We start from the raw sequence: 16873 nt of genomic DNA, 5'->3' as shown, positions 1-16873 counted from the left end.
TACCTTGTAGAAACTCCAAGTGTGACTGACAGACTCTGACACACACCACACACAATCACGTACGCACACACCGATGGCACTGCCAGTCAGCCAGGGGGTTAGAATAGACAGCCGCGAGAGTTGCTGCCTTCAAATCCGAGAGACTCAACCGCTAATTGTTTCTGAAGAAATGACATTTTGTCTTCCTGGGTTCCTTGCTCAAGGTGTCAGCGCCTCAGCGCCTCTCGCTCATACCTGAGGTTTCACAGGGCCTCCAGTGCCCCCCAGCACATCGTTTGATGTTTCTGAGGACTGTCACCTTGTCGCGTGACTCCATGGTAATTGAAATCGGTATTTATTTACATGCCAGGTAATAGAAAAGATGCCTCAGTGATTTAAAAGTCAAACAACCCCACCTGCCACTCAAACCTGGTTTTATGCGATGGCAGATTCCCTACGTTCCAATGGGTTTAGAGATAGAAAAGAGGGATGATAGTGCTGTAAATTGAACTGGTAAATACCTCTACATTTTCCCTCAACACAATTTTTCCTAGAGCAAGCTTTTTTCCAGATTTTCCATGATTGAAAATGAATGTTTTTGAAGTTATTTTATTACATTTCAATCTAAATTCAGCTAACTCTTGAGGAGTGACCTAGATGCAAAACAGAGTGAGTGTGTCTGTGTGTGTATGTGCAGCACAGGAGCCTGCTGAGGGGACAACGGCTCATAATAATGGCCGGAACAGAGTAAATGGAATGGCATCAAACACCTGGAAACCATGTGCTTGATGTACTTGATACCATTCCACTGATTCCACTCTAGTCATTACCACGAGCCCGTCCTTCCCAATTAAGGTGCCACCAACCTCCTGTGGTGTGCACCTTATGTACCCTTATTGCTCTCCAATTGAATTTTGTGGGCTCCAAATAACCACAGGCCTCAGCCCAGGTCCGGCGCAGACACAGTCACCAAGTTAGTTGGAGCAAATCAACGTCAGCCAGCCTGTCTTCTATAGTGTTTGGTGTAGACTGTAGAGGAATCTTGAAGCAACCCTGTCATGTTAGGAGACATCAGCTGTCAAATGGAGGCCAAATCTAAAGATGTCAATTGAAACCCCCATCAGAAAAAGGAAAAGAAAATGTCTGTCAATTGTCTTGACGTTCTGCTCCGCTACGATTAACATCACTTAGCATTCATGCATGCAGACCTTTCTGACTGGTGAGAGAATGTAGGTCTGTTAAACGCTAAACTTACTTCGGTAACAAAGCAATACATCACAGACATCCCATAATACAAGTCTGGCATTACAAGCATGTCAATACTTGAACTGGTTATGTCACTGAATTCATCAAGGCCCATAAAACAAGACAAGTTTCCTGATTATGCAAAACAGCAGTTGTAATCTGCCCTCTTCCCATTATTAGACAGGACTAGGACTGCAGATTTGCTAGACAATATTGCCACTTTCTGGTGAAATGCTGGTATTACACTACAGTTCCTATAAAGAGACATATAGGCCTATAGTGGGATTAGTATAATGCTGATAGTGTATCCAAACTCAACTCTGGACCTCAAAGCCACTTACACTGCATGTTTTAATTGTTACCCTCTAATCAGGAACTAATTTACACCTGGGACACCGGGTGTGTGTAATTCATTATCAGGTAGAACAGAAAACCAGCAGGCTCCGGACCTCGTACAGTAACAGTTGAATACCCCTGGCACTGTAGCCTAAGCACGTAACAATTAAGTATTTTACTGTGATTGTTTCTATCAACATGGGAAAAATAAACAACAATAGTTTCTTAGCAAAGAGCAACTTCTCAAGCAATCATTTTGATAGGACTGTCTTGGAGTGGTCTGAGTGGAGGGAGAAACCAAAAATGTCACAAGGCAGGATACAAATAAGTCCCATCAAAACAGCTCTCACACTAAAAGAGCATTCTCATCATTTTCAGTTTCACAGTATTATTCCAACCTTATAGTGTGGAAATATATATAAAACACAGCAAAATCATGTTTTTGACTGCACTGGGCCTTTAAGGAATCATGAACATCAATCTCAAAAGTTCAGGGATTCAGTTTGGGCCTACCCTACCACAAACTAGGCCTATACCCTCCTACTGCGCATTGTGCCTTCATGCATATGTACATTTTTCCTGCACTGTATTCACTACCTTCTTCAATAGACATGAAAACAGGATCCTCCTGAATTATTTTGTTTCATATTAAAACAATTGAACAAGTCCCACCTTACTCTTCCCACTACATCACTGGTGAGGAGGAAGAGGAGCAAGGAGCGGGGAAGCCCGCTGCCGATGGCAACACATCTCCACGTTCCTTAAACAGACACAAAGAGCAGCTGAGGGACCCGCTTGTGTCTGTAAAATGTGCCAGGGACCAGTAGGTACTTGGCACATGTAGCAGGAACAATTAGCGTCACATAAGCATAGGCCTGGAGCAGCGGGGGAACCAGAGAGAGGATGTGGGAAACAACAAAGCATGTAATTTTCACTGGGAAGACCTGAGATGAGCTGAACAGAGCTGCAAGCTCACTCCAAGACATCCCTTACCTTTCCCTTCCTTTACCCGTCACCACTCAGAGATTTCGGGCAAGTTTCCCCCCCCCCCAAAGACAGCTCAAGTCATGGCTCATTTAATTGATGTGTACTTGTGGGCAAGGAGGTTTTGTTTGCATCCCTAATTAGGGAATTGACAGAGGAAGCATGCTGTCCTTGGAGAACTCCCTTCCCACTCACATCCTCCAAAATCTGTTTTAAACAAGCCTGTCTCTCTCCCCCCATCACAAAACTATGAGAAGCTGAAATGAAAAGTTAAACTAGTGTTGTTTCTTCATGACACAATTTCAGCAGCAGGCCTAGTTGTGAGCGAGTTAAAGGAAACACACGGACAGGCAGCAGCCAAACTGTGTGACTGACTTGAATACCAAAACTATTCTATTGGGCTGGGATCTCTTAACCGGCTAAATAGAAAACAAGTTGTTTCAAAAGATTATGAAAAGTACAGTAGGCTGTAACATCAGCTGTAATTTGATGGTGCTAATCTTTCCCATTCGCTTGGGATTGAGGCCTGCAGATATCTCCTAACACATAATGACATCTCCAGAAAATATGTGTTGCGTAGTATAGATTCATCTGAACTAAGGTCTATTCTTTTTATCTTAGGTTGAACATACACTTTAACATCAGTTTGATTGAACACTATTTCTCATACTCAACCCCAATGTAGGGAGCAACAGATGCCAATTGATTTATTGTATTTGTATTTATTATTTGACCCTCTCTACTGTATATAGTGGGCTTCAAACAGAGGTTCCCTATGGCTGACACCTTGGAAACTCCACTGTTACATTATGGGGTGGTGTCTGGAAAACACATTGTGAGAAAGTGTTCTTGTGAAACATGTACATACAGAGTGGCCGATATATTGTCCCTCGCCCTAAAATGGTAGTTCCAAACAAGCACACAAGGAGGTCAGTGGACTTTCCCATACAGTTTGTATAAATAAGAGACCCACATTCACTCAATACACTCTCTTTGGTGTTCTCTCTATACAGCTGAATAGACACACTTCCAAAAGGTCTCCAGATATCAAGATGTACAGTGCCTTCGGAAAGTATTCAGACCCCTTGACTTTTTCCACATTTTTTTACAGCCTTATTCTAAAATGTTTTTTTTTTTAATCCTCAGCATTATACACACAATACTTGATAATGACAAAACGAAAACAGGTTTTTAGGCATTTTTGCAAAAGTATTAAAAGGGAAAAACAGAAATACCTTATTTACATAAGTATTCAGACACTTTCCTATGAGACTCGAAATTGAAATCCGGTGCATCCTTTTTCCATTGATCATCCTTGATATGTTTCTACAACTTGATTGGAGTCCACCTGCGGTAAATTCAATTGATTGGACATGATTTGGATAGGTACACACCTTTCTATATAAGGTCCCACAGTTGACAGTGCATGTCAGAGAAAAACCTAGCCGTAAGCTCGAAGGAATTGTCCGTAGAGCTCCGAGACAGGATTGTGTCGAGGCACAGATCTGGGGAAGGGTACCAAAACATTTCTGCAGCATTGAAGGTCCCCAAGAACACAGTGGTCTCCATCATTCTTAAATGGAAGAAGTTTGGAACCACCAAGACTCTTCCTAGAGCTGGTCGCACGGCCAAACTGAGCATTCAGGGGGAGAAGGGCCTTGGTCAGGGAGGTGACCAAGATGGTCACTTTGACAGAGCTCCAGAGTTCCTCTGTGGAGATGGGAGAACCTTCCAGAAGGACAACCATCTCTGCAGCACTCCATCAATCAGGCCTTATGGTAGAGTGGCCAGACGGAAGCCACACTTCAGTAAAAGGCACATGACAGCCCGCTTAGAGTTTGCCAAAAGGCACCAAAAGACTCTTATGGTGGTAAATTCAATTGATTGGACATGATTTGGAAAGGCAGACACCCGTCTATATCAGGTCTCACAGTTGACAGTGTATATCAGAGCAAAAACCAAGCTATGAGGTTGAAGGAATTGTCCATAGAGCTCAGAGACAGGATTGTGTCGAGGCACAGATCTGGGGAAGGGTACCAGAACATGTCTTCAGCATTGAAGGTCCCCAAGAACGCAGTGGCCTCCATCATTCTTAAATGGAAACAGTTTGGAACCACCAAGACTCTTCCTAGAGCTGGCCACCCGGCCAAACTGAGCCATCAGGGGAGAAGGGTCTTGGTCAGGGATGTGACCATGAACCCAATGGTCACTCTGACAGAGTTCTAGAGTTCCTCTGTGGCGATGGGAGAACCTTCCAGAAGGGCAACCATCTCTGCAGCACTCCCCCAATCATGCCTTTATGGTAGCGTGGCCAAATGGAAGCTACTCCTCAGTAAAAGGCCACTTGGAGTTTGCCAAAAGGCACCTAAAGACTCTCAGACCATGAGAAACAAGATTCTCTGGTCTGATGAAACCAAGATTGAACTCTTTGGCCTGAATGACAAGCGTCATGTCTGGAGTAAACCTGGCACCATCCCTACGGTGAAGCATGGTGGTGGCAGCATCATGTTGTGGGGATGTTTTTCAGCGGCAGGGACTGGGAGACTAGTCAGGATCGAGGCAAAGATTAATGGAGCAAAGTACAGAGAGCTCCTTGATTAAAACCTGCTCTAGAGCGCTCTGGGCCTCAGACTAGGGCGAAGGTTCACCATCCAACAGGACAACGACCCTAAGAACACAGCCAAGACAATAAAGGAGTGGCTTCATGACAGACGTCTCTGAATGTCCTTGAGTGGCCCAGCCAGACCCAGACTTGAACCTGATCAAACATCTTTGGAAAGACCAGTAAATCGCTGTGCAGCAACGCTCCCCATCCAACCTGACAGAGCTTGAGAGGATCTGCGGAGAAGAATGTGAGAAACTCCCCACATACAGGTGTGCCAAGCTTGTAACGTCATAAATGTGCTAACATTTCTAAAAACCTGTTTTTCTTATCATTATAAGGTAGTGAGTGTAGATTGAAGAGATAAAAAAACGATTTAATCAATTTTATAATAAGACTAAGGTAACAATGTGGAAAAAGTTAAGGTGTCTGAATACTTTTGTAGATTCTATTTCAAGATATGGGTGTGGTTAACATTGGGTGCCATAAACTTTCATTTTACTGTGATCCCTGTAATAGAAACTGAAACTTAACTGAGAACAATAAAAGACACAGTCACTATCAGTCAACACACTTAATCTGAACAGGGACAGCTGGCATTTGAAAAAACAAGTCCTGAATTGAATTATGAGGTAAGCAATGGGGGGGTTTGAAGTAATTATTTTTTTGTTACAATTTCATTTTAGTATTTTTGAATATGATATGTTAGAAATTACCCCTTGGTAAGCAAACTTGTCATTCTTTAGTGCATTATCATCACTATTTGAGGAAATAATTTTGAGTGGCATTTATGCATAATTTGCTATATTGAAAATGCTTTCTTCTCATTGTGTAATACATTTATTTGCTATGAACTTTAAAGGCCCAGTGCAGTCAAAATGTACTTTTTCTTGTGTTTTATTTCATATTGTACAACAGCTGATGAAACAAAAACTGTAAAAGTGTGAAAACATTTGATCAGTGTTATTTCCTGATAGTTACTGGTAGAAAAATACAATCTATACAGTACCTTCTAATTAGAAGGTTCGCAATGGCGGGAGTTTCGGCTTTCCATGATGACATCACCATGCTCTAAATTTGGTGATAGACCAATTAGAACAAGAGTTCCAAACCTCTCTGCCAATAACATCTAGTTTTCAGATTCCCCCTCCCAGACAGTCCTAGCAAAATTATTACTTGAGAATTTTTTTAATTTATATTTTTTGCATAAAAGGTTTTAGTTGCCCATTTTAATGGAAATCTATTACAGCTGGTACTTAATTGTTACCCATAAATGATTTGATATTGATATAAAACCAGCTAAATTACTGTTGTTTAAATTTTCTAAAAATCATTCTCAGTGACAGTGAGAACACCCTTGAAAATAACCTAAAGAAACTGCAATGTCACTTCACCTGGGAGCTAAACAAGGAACAGGCTGACCTCAACCTCCTGGAGATAAAACTACGTGAAACCCTGGAAGTAGTTCATGAGGGCTTTGAAGGCAATCTGAAAAGACACAGTTTAAACCTGCTGGCTTATATTAAACACCTGAAAGGTGAAGATAAGAGAGCACTGGAATGCTTAGAGAAGGCAGAGAGGGAAAACGCTCATGGCGAGAGGCTGTGTGTAGTGACGTATGGAAACCTGGCCTGGGTCTGCCATCACATTGGAGATGACATAAGAGCAGACGGGTATATTCAGAAGCTGGAGGAGTTACACAAGGCCTCTGCCACAGCATCCACCTCTGTACTGCAGGCCAGTGCCACAGCCTCAACCTCTGTCCTGCTTGTGCCCAGAGAGGTCCACAGTGAGAAGGCCTGGTCCCTCCTCAAGTTCTCAAAGCACCACTACACAAGGTATCTAGATTAATTATTTATTATGTATATTGTAATAAAAGGCTGACTGATGACTGTTGGCTTTATGTACTGTTTAGTCTGATTTCACTTTTGGAAATCAATAACACCTCCTCTCCTTTCAGTCATTTTTCCTCATCTACCCTCCCCTCCTCCCCTCACTCATCCTGTCTCTTTTCTTCCCTTCTCCTCTCCTTAGAGCGAAGGAGTGCTTTCAGTTGGCTCTGCAGATGGAGCCTGAAGATAAGGAGTGGAACTCGGGTTTTGCCTTCTCTCTGTTCCGCCAGGAGGGCCTGGTGATTAGGGAGGACCAGAGGCTCTCCTATGAGGATTCCCTTGCTGTTAAACAGCTGAATTATGTCCTGGAGCTCAACCCAGACAGCGCCATGACCAGGGTCTACCTGGGCCTGAAGTGCTACAAGAACCGGAGGAATGCAGAGGCCTGGGGCTACATGAGGAAGGCTCTGAGTCTGGCACCCTACGACCTCAGTGTGGTACTACAGGTGGGGAGAGATGTTTAGGCTAAAAGGCATTCTAATGCTCTAAGATTAGGTCACATAATTCTGTGATGTGTTGGACCTATAGGTATTTTGGATTTAAAAGGAACAGTTTCTGTCTGTATATGACTATCCAGGGTTGTGTGTATTAGTAGGGCATGCACAAAGTGTTATGCCTCCTGTTTCACTCCATTTAAAATGGGTTTCTCCTATTTTGTGCTTTCTGAACACCATCGAGCACATCCTGACTGGTTGCATCACTGCCTGGTGTGGCAACTGCTCGGCTTCCGACCGCAAGGCAAAACAGAGGGTAGTGCATACGGCTCAGTACATCACTGGGACCATTGCTTCCTGCCATCCAGGACCTCTGTACCAGGCAGTGTCAGAGGAAGGCCCAAACAAAAAATTGTCAAACTCCAGCCACCCTAGTCATAGACTGTTCTCTCTGCTACCACACTGCAAGCGGTACTGGAGTGCCAAGTCTAGGTCCAAGAGGCTTCTAAACAGCTTCTACCCCCAAGCCATAAGACTCCTGAACATCTCATCAAATGGCTACCCAGACTATTTGTATTGCCCACTTCCCCACCCCTTCTTTTAGGCCGCTGCTACTCTCTGTTATTATCTATGCATAGTCACTTTAATTACTACCTACATGTACATATTACCTCAATTACCTCGACTAACCGGTGCCGCCGCACATTGACTCTGTACCGGTATGCCCTTTATAAAGTCTCGCTATCGTTATTTTACTGCTGCTTTTTAATTACTTGTTCCTTTAATTTCTTATTCATATTTTTTAAACTGCATTGTTGGTTAGGGGCTTGTAAGTAAGCATTTCACTGTAAGGTCTAAACCCGTTGCATTCAATGCATGTGACTAATAACATTTGATTTGATTTGAGGTGGGGAGGTTCATGAAAAAGGAGCAGAGTTATGATGAAGCCCTGGCAGTGCTGCATAGGATGCTGCAGAGGGCGCCAAACTCTTCCCGCCTGCACCATGAGATAGCCAACAACTACCGCTGGAAGGCTAAGCAGAGCGGAGACCCCCACGACCAAACACTGCTCAAACGCTGTGTGTTCCATCTGGAGGAGGGGGCACGCCTCAACCCCACACACATCTACCCTCAGGTTAGAGATACATGCATGCACACACACACACAGTAATAAACACACGCAGGACAGGGAAGCTACATCAAATCAAATTAGTCACATGCGTCGAATACAACAGGTATTACAGTGAAATGCTTACTCACGAGCCCCTAACCAACAATGCAGTGTAAAAAAATACGCATAAGATTTTTTTTTTAAGTAACAAGTAATTAAAGAGCAGCAGTAAAATAACAATAGTGAGACTATATACAAGGGGGTAATGGTACAGAGTCAATGTGCGGAGAAATCGGTTGTTTGAGGTAATGTGTACATGTAGGTAGAGTTACTAAAGTGACTATGCATAGATGATAACAACAGAGATTAGCAGCGCTGTAAAAGGGGGAGGGGCAATGCAAATAGTCTGGGTAGCCATTTGATTAGGTGTTCAGGAGTCTTATGGCTTGAAGGTAGAAGCTGTTTAGAAGCCTCTTGGACCTAGACTTGGCACTCCGGTACCGCTTGCTGTGCGGTAGCAGAGAGAACAGTCTATGACTAGGGTGGCTGGAGTCTTTGACAATTTTTAGGGCCTTCCTCTGACACTGCTTTCACATGCAGATAGAAATTTGGTCAAACGGATTTAAGTTTCCCTGCATTAACGTCCCCGGCTATTTGGAGCGCCGCCTCTGGGTGTGCGTTTTCTTGTTTGCTTATGGCGGAATACAGCTCATTCAATGCTGTCTTGGTGCCAGCCCCCGACTGTGGTGGTATTTTAACAGCTACGAAAAAAATACAGATGAAAACTCTCTAGGTAGATTGTGTGGTCTACAGTTTATCATGAGATACTCTACCTCAGGAGAGCAATAGCTCGAGACCTTAGATATCGTGCACCAGCTGTTATTTACAAAAATATAGTCCACCGCCCCTTGTCTTACCAGACACTTCTGTTCTATCCTGCCGGTGCAGCGTATAACTAGCCAGCTGTATGTTGATATGTCGTCGTACAGCCACAACTCCGTGAAGCATACGATATTACAGTTTTGAATGTCCCGTTAGTAGTTTAATCTTCCGTGTAGGTCATCTATTTTATTTTCCAAAGATTGCACGTTTGCTAGCAGAATGGAAGGAAGTGGGGGTTTATTCGATCGCCTACGAATTCTCAGAAGGCAGCCCGCCCTCCGGACCCTTTTTCTCCGCCTCCTCTTCACGCAAATCAAGGGGATCTGTGCCTGTTCCCAAGAAAGCAGTATCTTGTTTGCGTCGGGCTCGTCAGACTCGTTAAATGAAAAAAAGGATTCTGCCAGTCCGTGGTGAGTAATCGCAGTCCTGATGCCCAGAAGTTATTTTTGGTCATAAGAGACGGTAGTGGCAACATTATGTACAAAATACGTTTCAAAGAAATGTTACAAACAACGCATTTTTTTTTTATAAATACACAGTTGGTTGGGGGCATACACTATTATCACTGATTTACCACATCCATTCTCCTCTCGACTCTGACCCAGGTGATATTCAAATACTTTCTTTATCACTCAGTTATGGTAATAATACCCAAACAAGACAATCTCCTCCTCTCCCCCAGGTGGAGCTGGCTGTGAGGTACTCAGAGCTGAAGGACACCACTAAGGCCATGGAGAAGTTCCAGGAGCTGTGGTCCCGGTCAGATCTGAAGCCCTCCAACCGCCAGGCCTGGCACCGCATGTATGGTGACGTCCATCTCTACCACCTGGGCTCTGAGAGGACCGCTGTCAACCACTACAAGGAGGGCATGAGGCTCTATAATATATCAACTGAATGGAGTCAGTGTAGAAGAAGGCTGCTCAAAGTGCTGAGTTTTAACAAGGAGAGGAGAGGAGATGACCCCTATAATATCAGAGAGTTTGTTGACTCATTCAAGAGAGGGGTTTTTAATGTGGAGAAAGCTGGGGTGTCAACACTGACACTGGGCCACCCCTAATCCACTTCATCATGAGTAGCCTTCCACCGTGGCTTTACCATCAACAGCTTGATCATTCATAATAACAAAATTTGCTGATAATGCATTTAATATACACTGAGTACACCAAACATTAGGAACACCTTCCTAATATTGAATTGCCCCCCCCCCCCCCCCCCCTTTTGGCCTCAGAACAACCTCAATTCGACGGGGCATGAACTCTACAAGGTGTCGATCCTGTCCCATGTTGACTCCAATGCCTTTGGGTGGTGGACCATTCCTGATTCACATGGGAAACTCTTGAGCGTGGAAAAACCCAGCAGCGTTGCAGTTCTTAACACAAACCGGTGTGCCTGGCACCGACTACAATTCCCTGTTCAAAGGCAATTCAATATTTTGTCTTGCCCATTCACCCTCTGAATGGCATACATACACAATCCATGTCTCAATTGTCTCAAGGCTTAAAAATCATTCTTTAACCTGTTCCCTCCCCTTCATCTACACTGATTGAAGTGGATTTAACAAGTGACATCAACAAGGGATCATAGCTTTCACCTGGATTCACCTGGTCAGTCCTTGTCATGTGTATATACTGACTGACTTTCACCAGGTCTAAAAAGCACTTTAAATATACTTTTTTTGTATAGGGGGTGGGGTGAAGGGAATTAAGGGTGACGAATAAAATAGTACGTTGCCCCTCAAATTGAAATATATAAAAAATAATATATTTAAATATAAACATTTTGCCTATGACATTGTTTAAAATAAGTGAATCTCTGTGCATGCTATTCTAACACACAGCTGAGAAGTGACATGGAATGAAGTGCTTATTTTTGTAAAGATATACTATTTCACTATAAAAAATATGTTTGCTGATACATTGTTTTCTCTTATTGCAGCCAGTAAACACATATTTACTATTCTCTCTCTCTATGAGGGTTTCATATCTCATCAATAGTGTAAAAAGCTATCCTTCATCTGATATCATATATTATTCACTCAACTATATCACTGATTTCTATGGGGCAACCTACATAAAGTAAAACATTGCTTGTAGTGAGGTGTGAAGGATGGCTGCATCACTGGAACACATCCAAGTCATTTGCCTGAATTCTGGCTTTTCAGCCAGCCTGTCTGTGCCAAGACTTTTGTATTTTTCACCATATAGACATTTATAAAAAGGTGCAAGGTTAAAAGTGCTGCTTGACTGAGAAATGGGAGTGGTTATGTATAGGCCTAGTGTGATTCTTGCATTACTATTTTACACTTGCATTACAGTAGTCTCGTGTAGGCCTATACAGTAATATTACAAGCAAATCAAATTCAGCCAAACCAGAATGTACAACCACTTTACATAATATTAAGAAAATCATCAAAACAAGGAAAGCTTTAGGCCCTTGAATAAAACAATAGTCGGAACAGTTAAAATGTATTAAAGATGTATTAGACTTGTGATTTTGAGGTGTCATTGTAGACTACAGACGTTTTTAAGGGAAATGCTCTCCTATGGGCTACGTCACTGCTGTCTGCGACAAAACAACGAGGGAGAGAGACCGCCATAGGCATGCAGTCAAGCCTACAGCTGATTCAATACATTTTCAGCACTATGGACAGTTCCATTCTGCAGCGCGAGCGGACAGAGGGGGTATAAAAGATAGAGCAGCGCTACTTAGCCTACCAACACTGCGGAGACAACTGAGGCATCATGAGCCACCAAATTGAGTATCGGTCGGGTTCTCCACATAGGAGAGCTCAAGATGACTATTCCCGCTATCAACACAAACTGACCGGATCCCCCTCGGCGTCCAGGACCGTTATAGGCTTTGAGTCGGCTACCGCATTTATGAACAGAGGATATGCGACGACGCCAAAGAGCGAATTCGGATCGGTTCCGAGATCGGATATATTTTTAGATTTATCAAACACGTTTACCGGGGTGTTGACAAAAATGAATGAGAAAGAACTGCTCCATGGGCTGAACGGCCGTTTCAGCGGGTTCATCGAGAAGGTGCGTCATTTGGAGAACCAAAATGAATTGCTCGAGAGGGAAATCGAGGAAATCAAACAGAAGGCACAGTCCCCCGCATCTCTGGCACAGGAGCACGAGTCGGAGCTTATGGATCTGAGGAAACTAGTGCATGACATCACCCTTCAGAAGCGTCAGATCGTGATAGAACATCAGAACCTGGAGGAAGACTTCCTCACCTTGAGAGACAAGTACGACCAGGAGGCTCGTGAACGCTCGGATGCAGAGAAAGGCATCCTGGTGCTGAAAAAGGACGCCAACGACGCATACCTGGCAAAACTTCAGCTGGACAAGAAAGCGCAGTCTCTGGTGGACGAGATTCACTTCCTGAAGAAAAACCACGAGGACGAGGTGTTGGAGATGGTGGCCCAGATCCACGAGTCTCAGGTGACGGTCGAGGGGCACGCCTTTGCAAAACCCGATATCACTGCGGCTCTCCGGGACATCCGTGCAGAGTTGGAAGGTCACGCCGCCTCCGACATCCTTGAGGCCGAGGAGGGTTTCCGTGTCCAGTTCACAAAGTTGACAAAAGCGGCAGAGAGCAACAGAGAGGCGCTGAAGGCAACACAGCAGGAGATCCAGGAGAACAGAAGGCGCTTCCAAGGGAAGAACATTGAACTGGACTGCGCGAAAGGAACGAGAGAGGCCCTGGAAAAACAACTACATGAGCTGGAGGAGCGTCACTATTCGGAAATGATTAATTACCAGGTAGGCTATTGTTTATTTTGTACCTCTAATAATTAATTGTAAATAAACATATGCATTTATTTGTATGATGACCCCTGCTTTTCTGTCCAGGACACTGTCAGGCAGCTGGAGAATGAGCTGACTAATGCTAAACTAGACATGTCTGGCCACCTGAGAGAGTACCAGGACCTGCTGAATGTCAAAATGGCTTTGGATGTGGAGATTCTCTCTTACAGGTAAGAGACATAAACTCTGTCTCTCTCACTAGATAAGGAAACTTGTGTGGAGCTTGTTTTGGTCATTTTGAATATCAAAGTCTAGCCATACAATATCCTTGACAAAGGAAAATACCATATATGTTATTTTAATTTTTAATTGAACCTTTATTTAATTAGACAAATCAGTTAAGAACAAATTCTTATTTACAATGACGGCCTACCCCTGCCAAACCCTAACCCGGACGATGCTGAGCAAATTGTGTGCCGCCCTATGGGACTCCCAATCATGGCTTTTAGTGATACAGCCTGGAATCAAACCAGGGTCTGTAGTGACGCCTCTAGCACTGAGATGCAGTGCCTTAGACCGCTGTGCCACTCGGGAGTTATAGTGTGTTCCTGGATCTATTTCTGGGGATAACCAGGGGATGCACATTTTATTCTACTCCAGCACTAACACATTTAAAAATGTGCAAAACTGTCATAGTGTTAGTGAGGGATCACTACAGACACAGTTAATAACGGATAAAAAAAAGGAAAAGAAACGGTAGACATTTTATAGAAATAGAGGTAGTTTGATTTCATATTTAACACATCAAATGAACATACCATGGCTCATATCACAATACACAATGACACTTTAGTCATAATATGGATATTGAGACACATCTACAAAAATTGGAACATATACATATTATTGTCATGGTGGTAATCACGCCTAATAAGTCTCAGTCTCCCTATAGGAAACTCCTGGAGGGTGAGGAGTTCCATCTGTCCACCATCTCTGACACCCACATCTCCATGCCCTACATCTACCGCCAGTCCCCTGTCTACACCCTTTCTTCCCTGGCCCGGCAGGGAGGGCCCACACGCAGGTCTGAGCCCCAGTACAAGTTTGTAGAGGAGATCATCACTGAGACCACCAGAGAGGTGGAGTCCGAGTTTGAGGAGACAGGCTCTGAGGAGACAGGAGAGGGAGAGAAGGAGGGAGAGGAGAGTGACAAAGCTGAGAGGAGGGGTAAGGAAGAGGAGGATGAGGAGAAAGGGGAAGATGTAGGTAAAGTGGATCTTAAAGTGGATGCCCCAGAGGAAGAGGGGGAACAGGAGGAAGAGTCTAAGGGACAGCAGATAGAAACATCAGCAGAGGTCGAGGTAAATGGAGATGGAGTTAGCCCTAGCGAGGGAGAAAATGGAGAGGAAGGAGATGACAAAGGAGAGGAGGACATTGACACAGGTGACAATACACAAAGTGAAGTCAAATCAGCTAAGGCCACCAGTGAGGAAGAGAAGGAAAAACTGGACACAACAGAGGAGATAGACGGTGAGATAAAAGATGTGGGGGAGCCATTAGAAAAAGATAACACCCCAAAACATGACAAGTCCCTTCCAGAGGTTCCCATGAAGGGTGACATCTCCATAGAACCCAAAACGTCCGAGGATATTCAAACAGAAAGTTCAATAAAGGGTGAACCACAGGTCCCCACAGAGGACATCTCAAAAGAGCCCAAAAAGGTGTCAGAGGAGAGCAAAAAAGAAAGCCCATCAAAAGAGAAAAAAGAGGTAGATCTGAAAGAGCAGAGCGCCCTAGCATTGGAGCAGAAGCCTGATCAGAAGGCGCACAGAGTATCAGACCAACTTCAAGAGGCAGAGAGTGCTGTGGCAACACAAGAAGAGGATCTCCCTGAGCCCACAGAGAAGGACATGAAATCCCCTGATATCACTGCTGAGCTGAAAAACAGCTCCACCAAGGAGACATGGGGACAGGTGAAGTCATCAGATGATTCTGGTGTAAAAACTACACAGGATGACAAAACGGTAGGAGGTAAAATTTCAGCCGGACTTCCCAGCACAACAACTGAGTGTGAGGAAGAGCCTGTGCCAAAGACCCCTGAAAAGGAGGTGGGTCTGACAGAGCCAAAAATGAGCAGCAAGGATGATAGTGTAAAAACTGTTGAGCAGAATGAATCTAATGGCAGTGAAAATTTCACAAATGATATCTCAACAGCTGAGGAAAAAGTGAAAGAATCTGATAAATCCTCTAAACTAGACACAACTATTTACCCTAAAGAGGAAACAACCCCACAACCAGAGCCAACCATCACCCCCAAAGAAGAAACATCCCCAAAAATGGACCCAATGGTCACCCCCAAGTACGAGACAGCACCTAAACCAGACCCCACAGTCACAACTAAAGAAACATCACAATCAGAACCAACCATTACCCATAAAGAAGAACCATCCCCTAAACCAGAACCAGCAGTCACCCCTAAAGAAGAAACTTCCCCAAAACCAGCCTCAAACGTCACCACTAAAGAGGAGACCTCCCCTAAACCAGAATCAACCTTCAACCCAAAATATGAAATATCCCCTAAACCAGCCCCAACCGTTACCCCTAAAGAAACATCAAAACCAGCCCCAATCATCAAACCTACCGAGATCACCCCTAGAGATGAAATATCCCCTATATCAAACTTAATCATTACCCCAGAATCAACGACCACCCCTACAGAGAGTGAAACGATCAGCAGTGGTGGCAAAGCTGAGACTGCCACACCACCAGAGAAACAAGTGCCTGCCGTTGCAAAGAGCAAGGACTCACACAGAGAGGCGCCAGAGAGCAGCACAACTCAGGCGAAACCAGAGGAGAGTACGGCTAAAGAGCCTGAGAAGGTTACGGATCCCAACGATGAAACCCCAAAGACAGAGAACGTGAAGACCAAGGCCTCTGAGGAAAAACCTGAACATGTGGAGATATCTATTACAAATACATCGCCAGTGAAAGAACAGGATGTATCAGACATGGGTTTGAAAGAGAAAACTGTTGACGGGAAGACAACAGAAGGGGCACAATCTAAAATAGACGAGAAAGGCTTTACAGGAGTTGATGAAGAGAGCAAAGATGACAAAACTGCGAAGAAGACATCAACAGGGCAAGCTACTCAGCCAACTGCAGAAAAGCAAGCTAAACCTAAAACCTGGGACTTAACCTCTTTTTAGAATGACCAGATTTAGAGGTCAGTAGACGTTTTCTGTAAACCTGCATGATTAGTGCAAGCCTTCAAAGCAATATGAGAACTGCTCCACCTTGAAAGATTAACTGACGCTTAATATGTACAGTATCATAATTCATACATGTCAATTATGAGACCATTAATGAGCGCCTGCGAGAGATGTGCTGTAATATGGAATGTAACAAATCAAAAGCTGTATTTTGCTGTACCTATTTTCTTCTCCCCAAGCAAGCAATGATGTGAATTGGGATGATAATGTTCATGGTTGATAATGTGATTTGATAATGTCTGAATAAGCTAAGAAATAAATGCTATTGGAAGAGCACTTCTGTTTCCAGCTATTCTAACTTGCTGTGCTGTATTCCACCTGATAAGATGCACCACATAACAGTCAACTTAAGAGTAAAAAAGGCTTTTGTCTTTACATCAGTGT

General features: G+C 43.8%; 2 protein-coding genes across 2 annotated transcripts; both read left to right on the top strand.

Annotated features, from left to right (window-relative positions):
- Positions 1 to 6439: 6439 nt before the first annotated feature.
- ifit8 (interferon-induced protein with tetratricopeptide repeats 8) lies at positions 6440 to 10671 on the top strand (the record flags this gene model as incomplete). The annotated part of the gene is made up of 4 exons (XM_055928808.1): positions 6440 to 6984; positions 7181 to 7484; positions 8380 to 8607; positions 10148 to 10671. Coding segments are annotated over 4 exons (1452 nt in total), but the record flags the coding sequence as incomplete, so codon positions are not given.
- A 1351-nt stretch (positions 10672 to 12022) lies between these two features.
- LOC129859196 (neurofilament medium polypeptide) lies at positions 12023 to 16765 on the top strand. Its single transcript, XM_055928652.1, has 3 exons — positions 12023 to 13235; positions 13326 to 13450; positions 14173 to 16765. The coding sequence occupies exons 1-3, from the start codon at positions 12207 to 12209 to the stop codon at positions 16424 to 16426; spliced, it is 3408 nt and encodes a 1135-aa protein (XP_055784627.1). The 5' UTR covers positions 12023 to 12206; the 3' UTR covers positions 16427 to 16765.
- The last annotated feature ends 108 nt before the right edge of the window (positions 16766 to 16873 follow it).

The sequence above is a fragment of the Salvelinus fontinalis genome, chromosome 1 (assembly GCF_029448725.1).
Source record: "Salvelinus fontinalis isolate EN_2023a chromosome 1, ASM2944872v1, whole genome shotgun sequence".
NCBI lineage: Eukaryota > Metazoa > Chordata > Actinopteri > Salmoniformes > Salmonidae > Salvelinus > Salvelinus fontinalis.
This window is presented reverse-complemented; position numbering and strand designations above follow the sequence as displayed.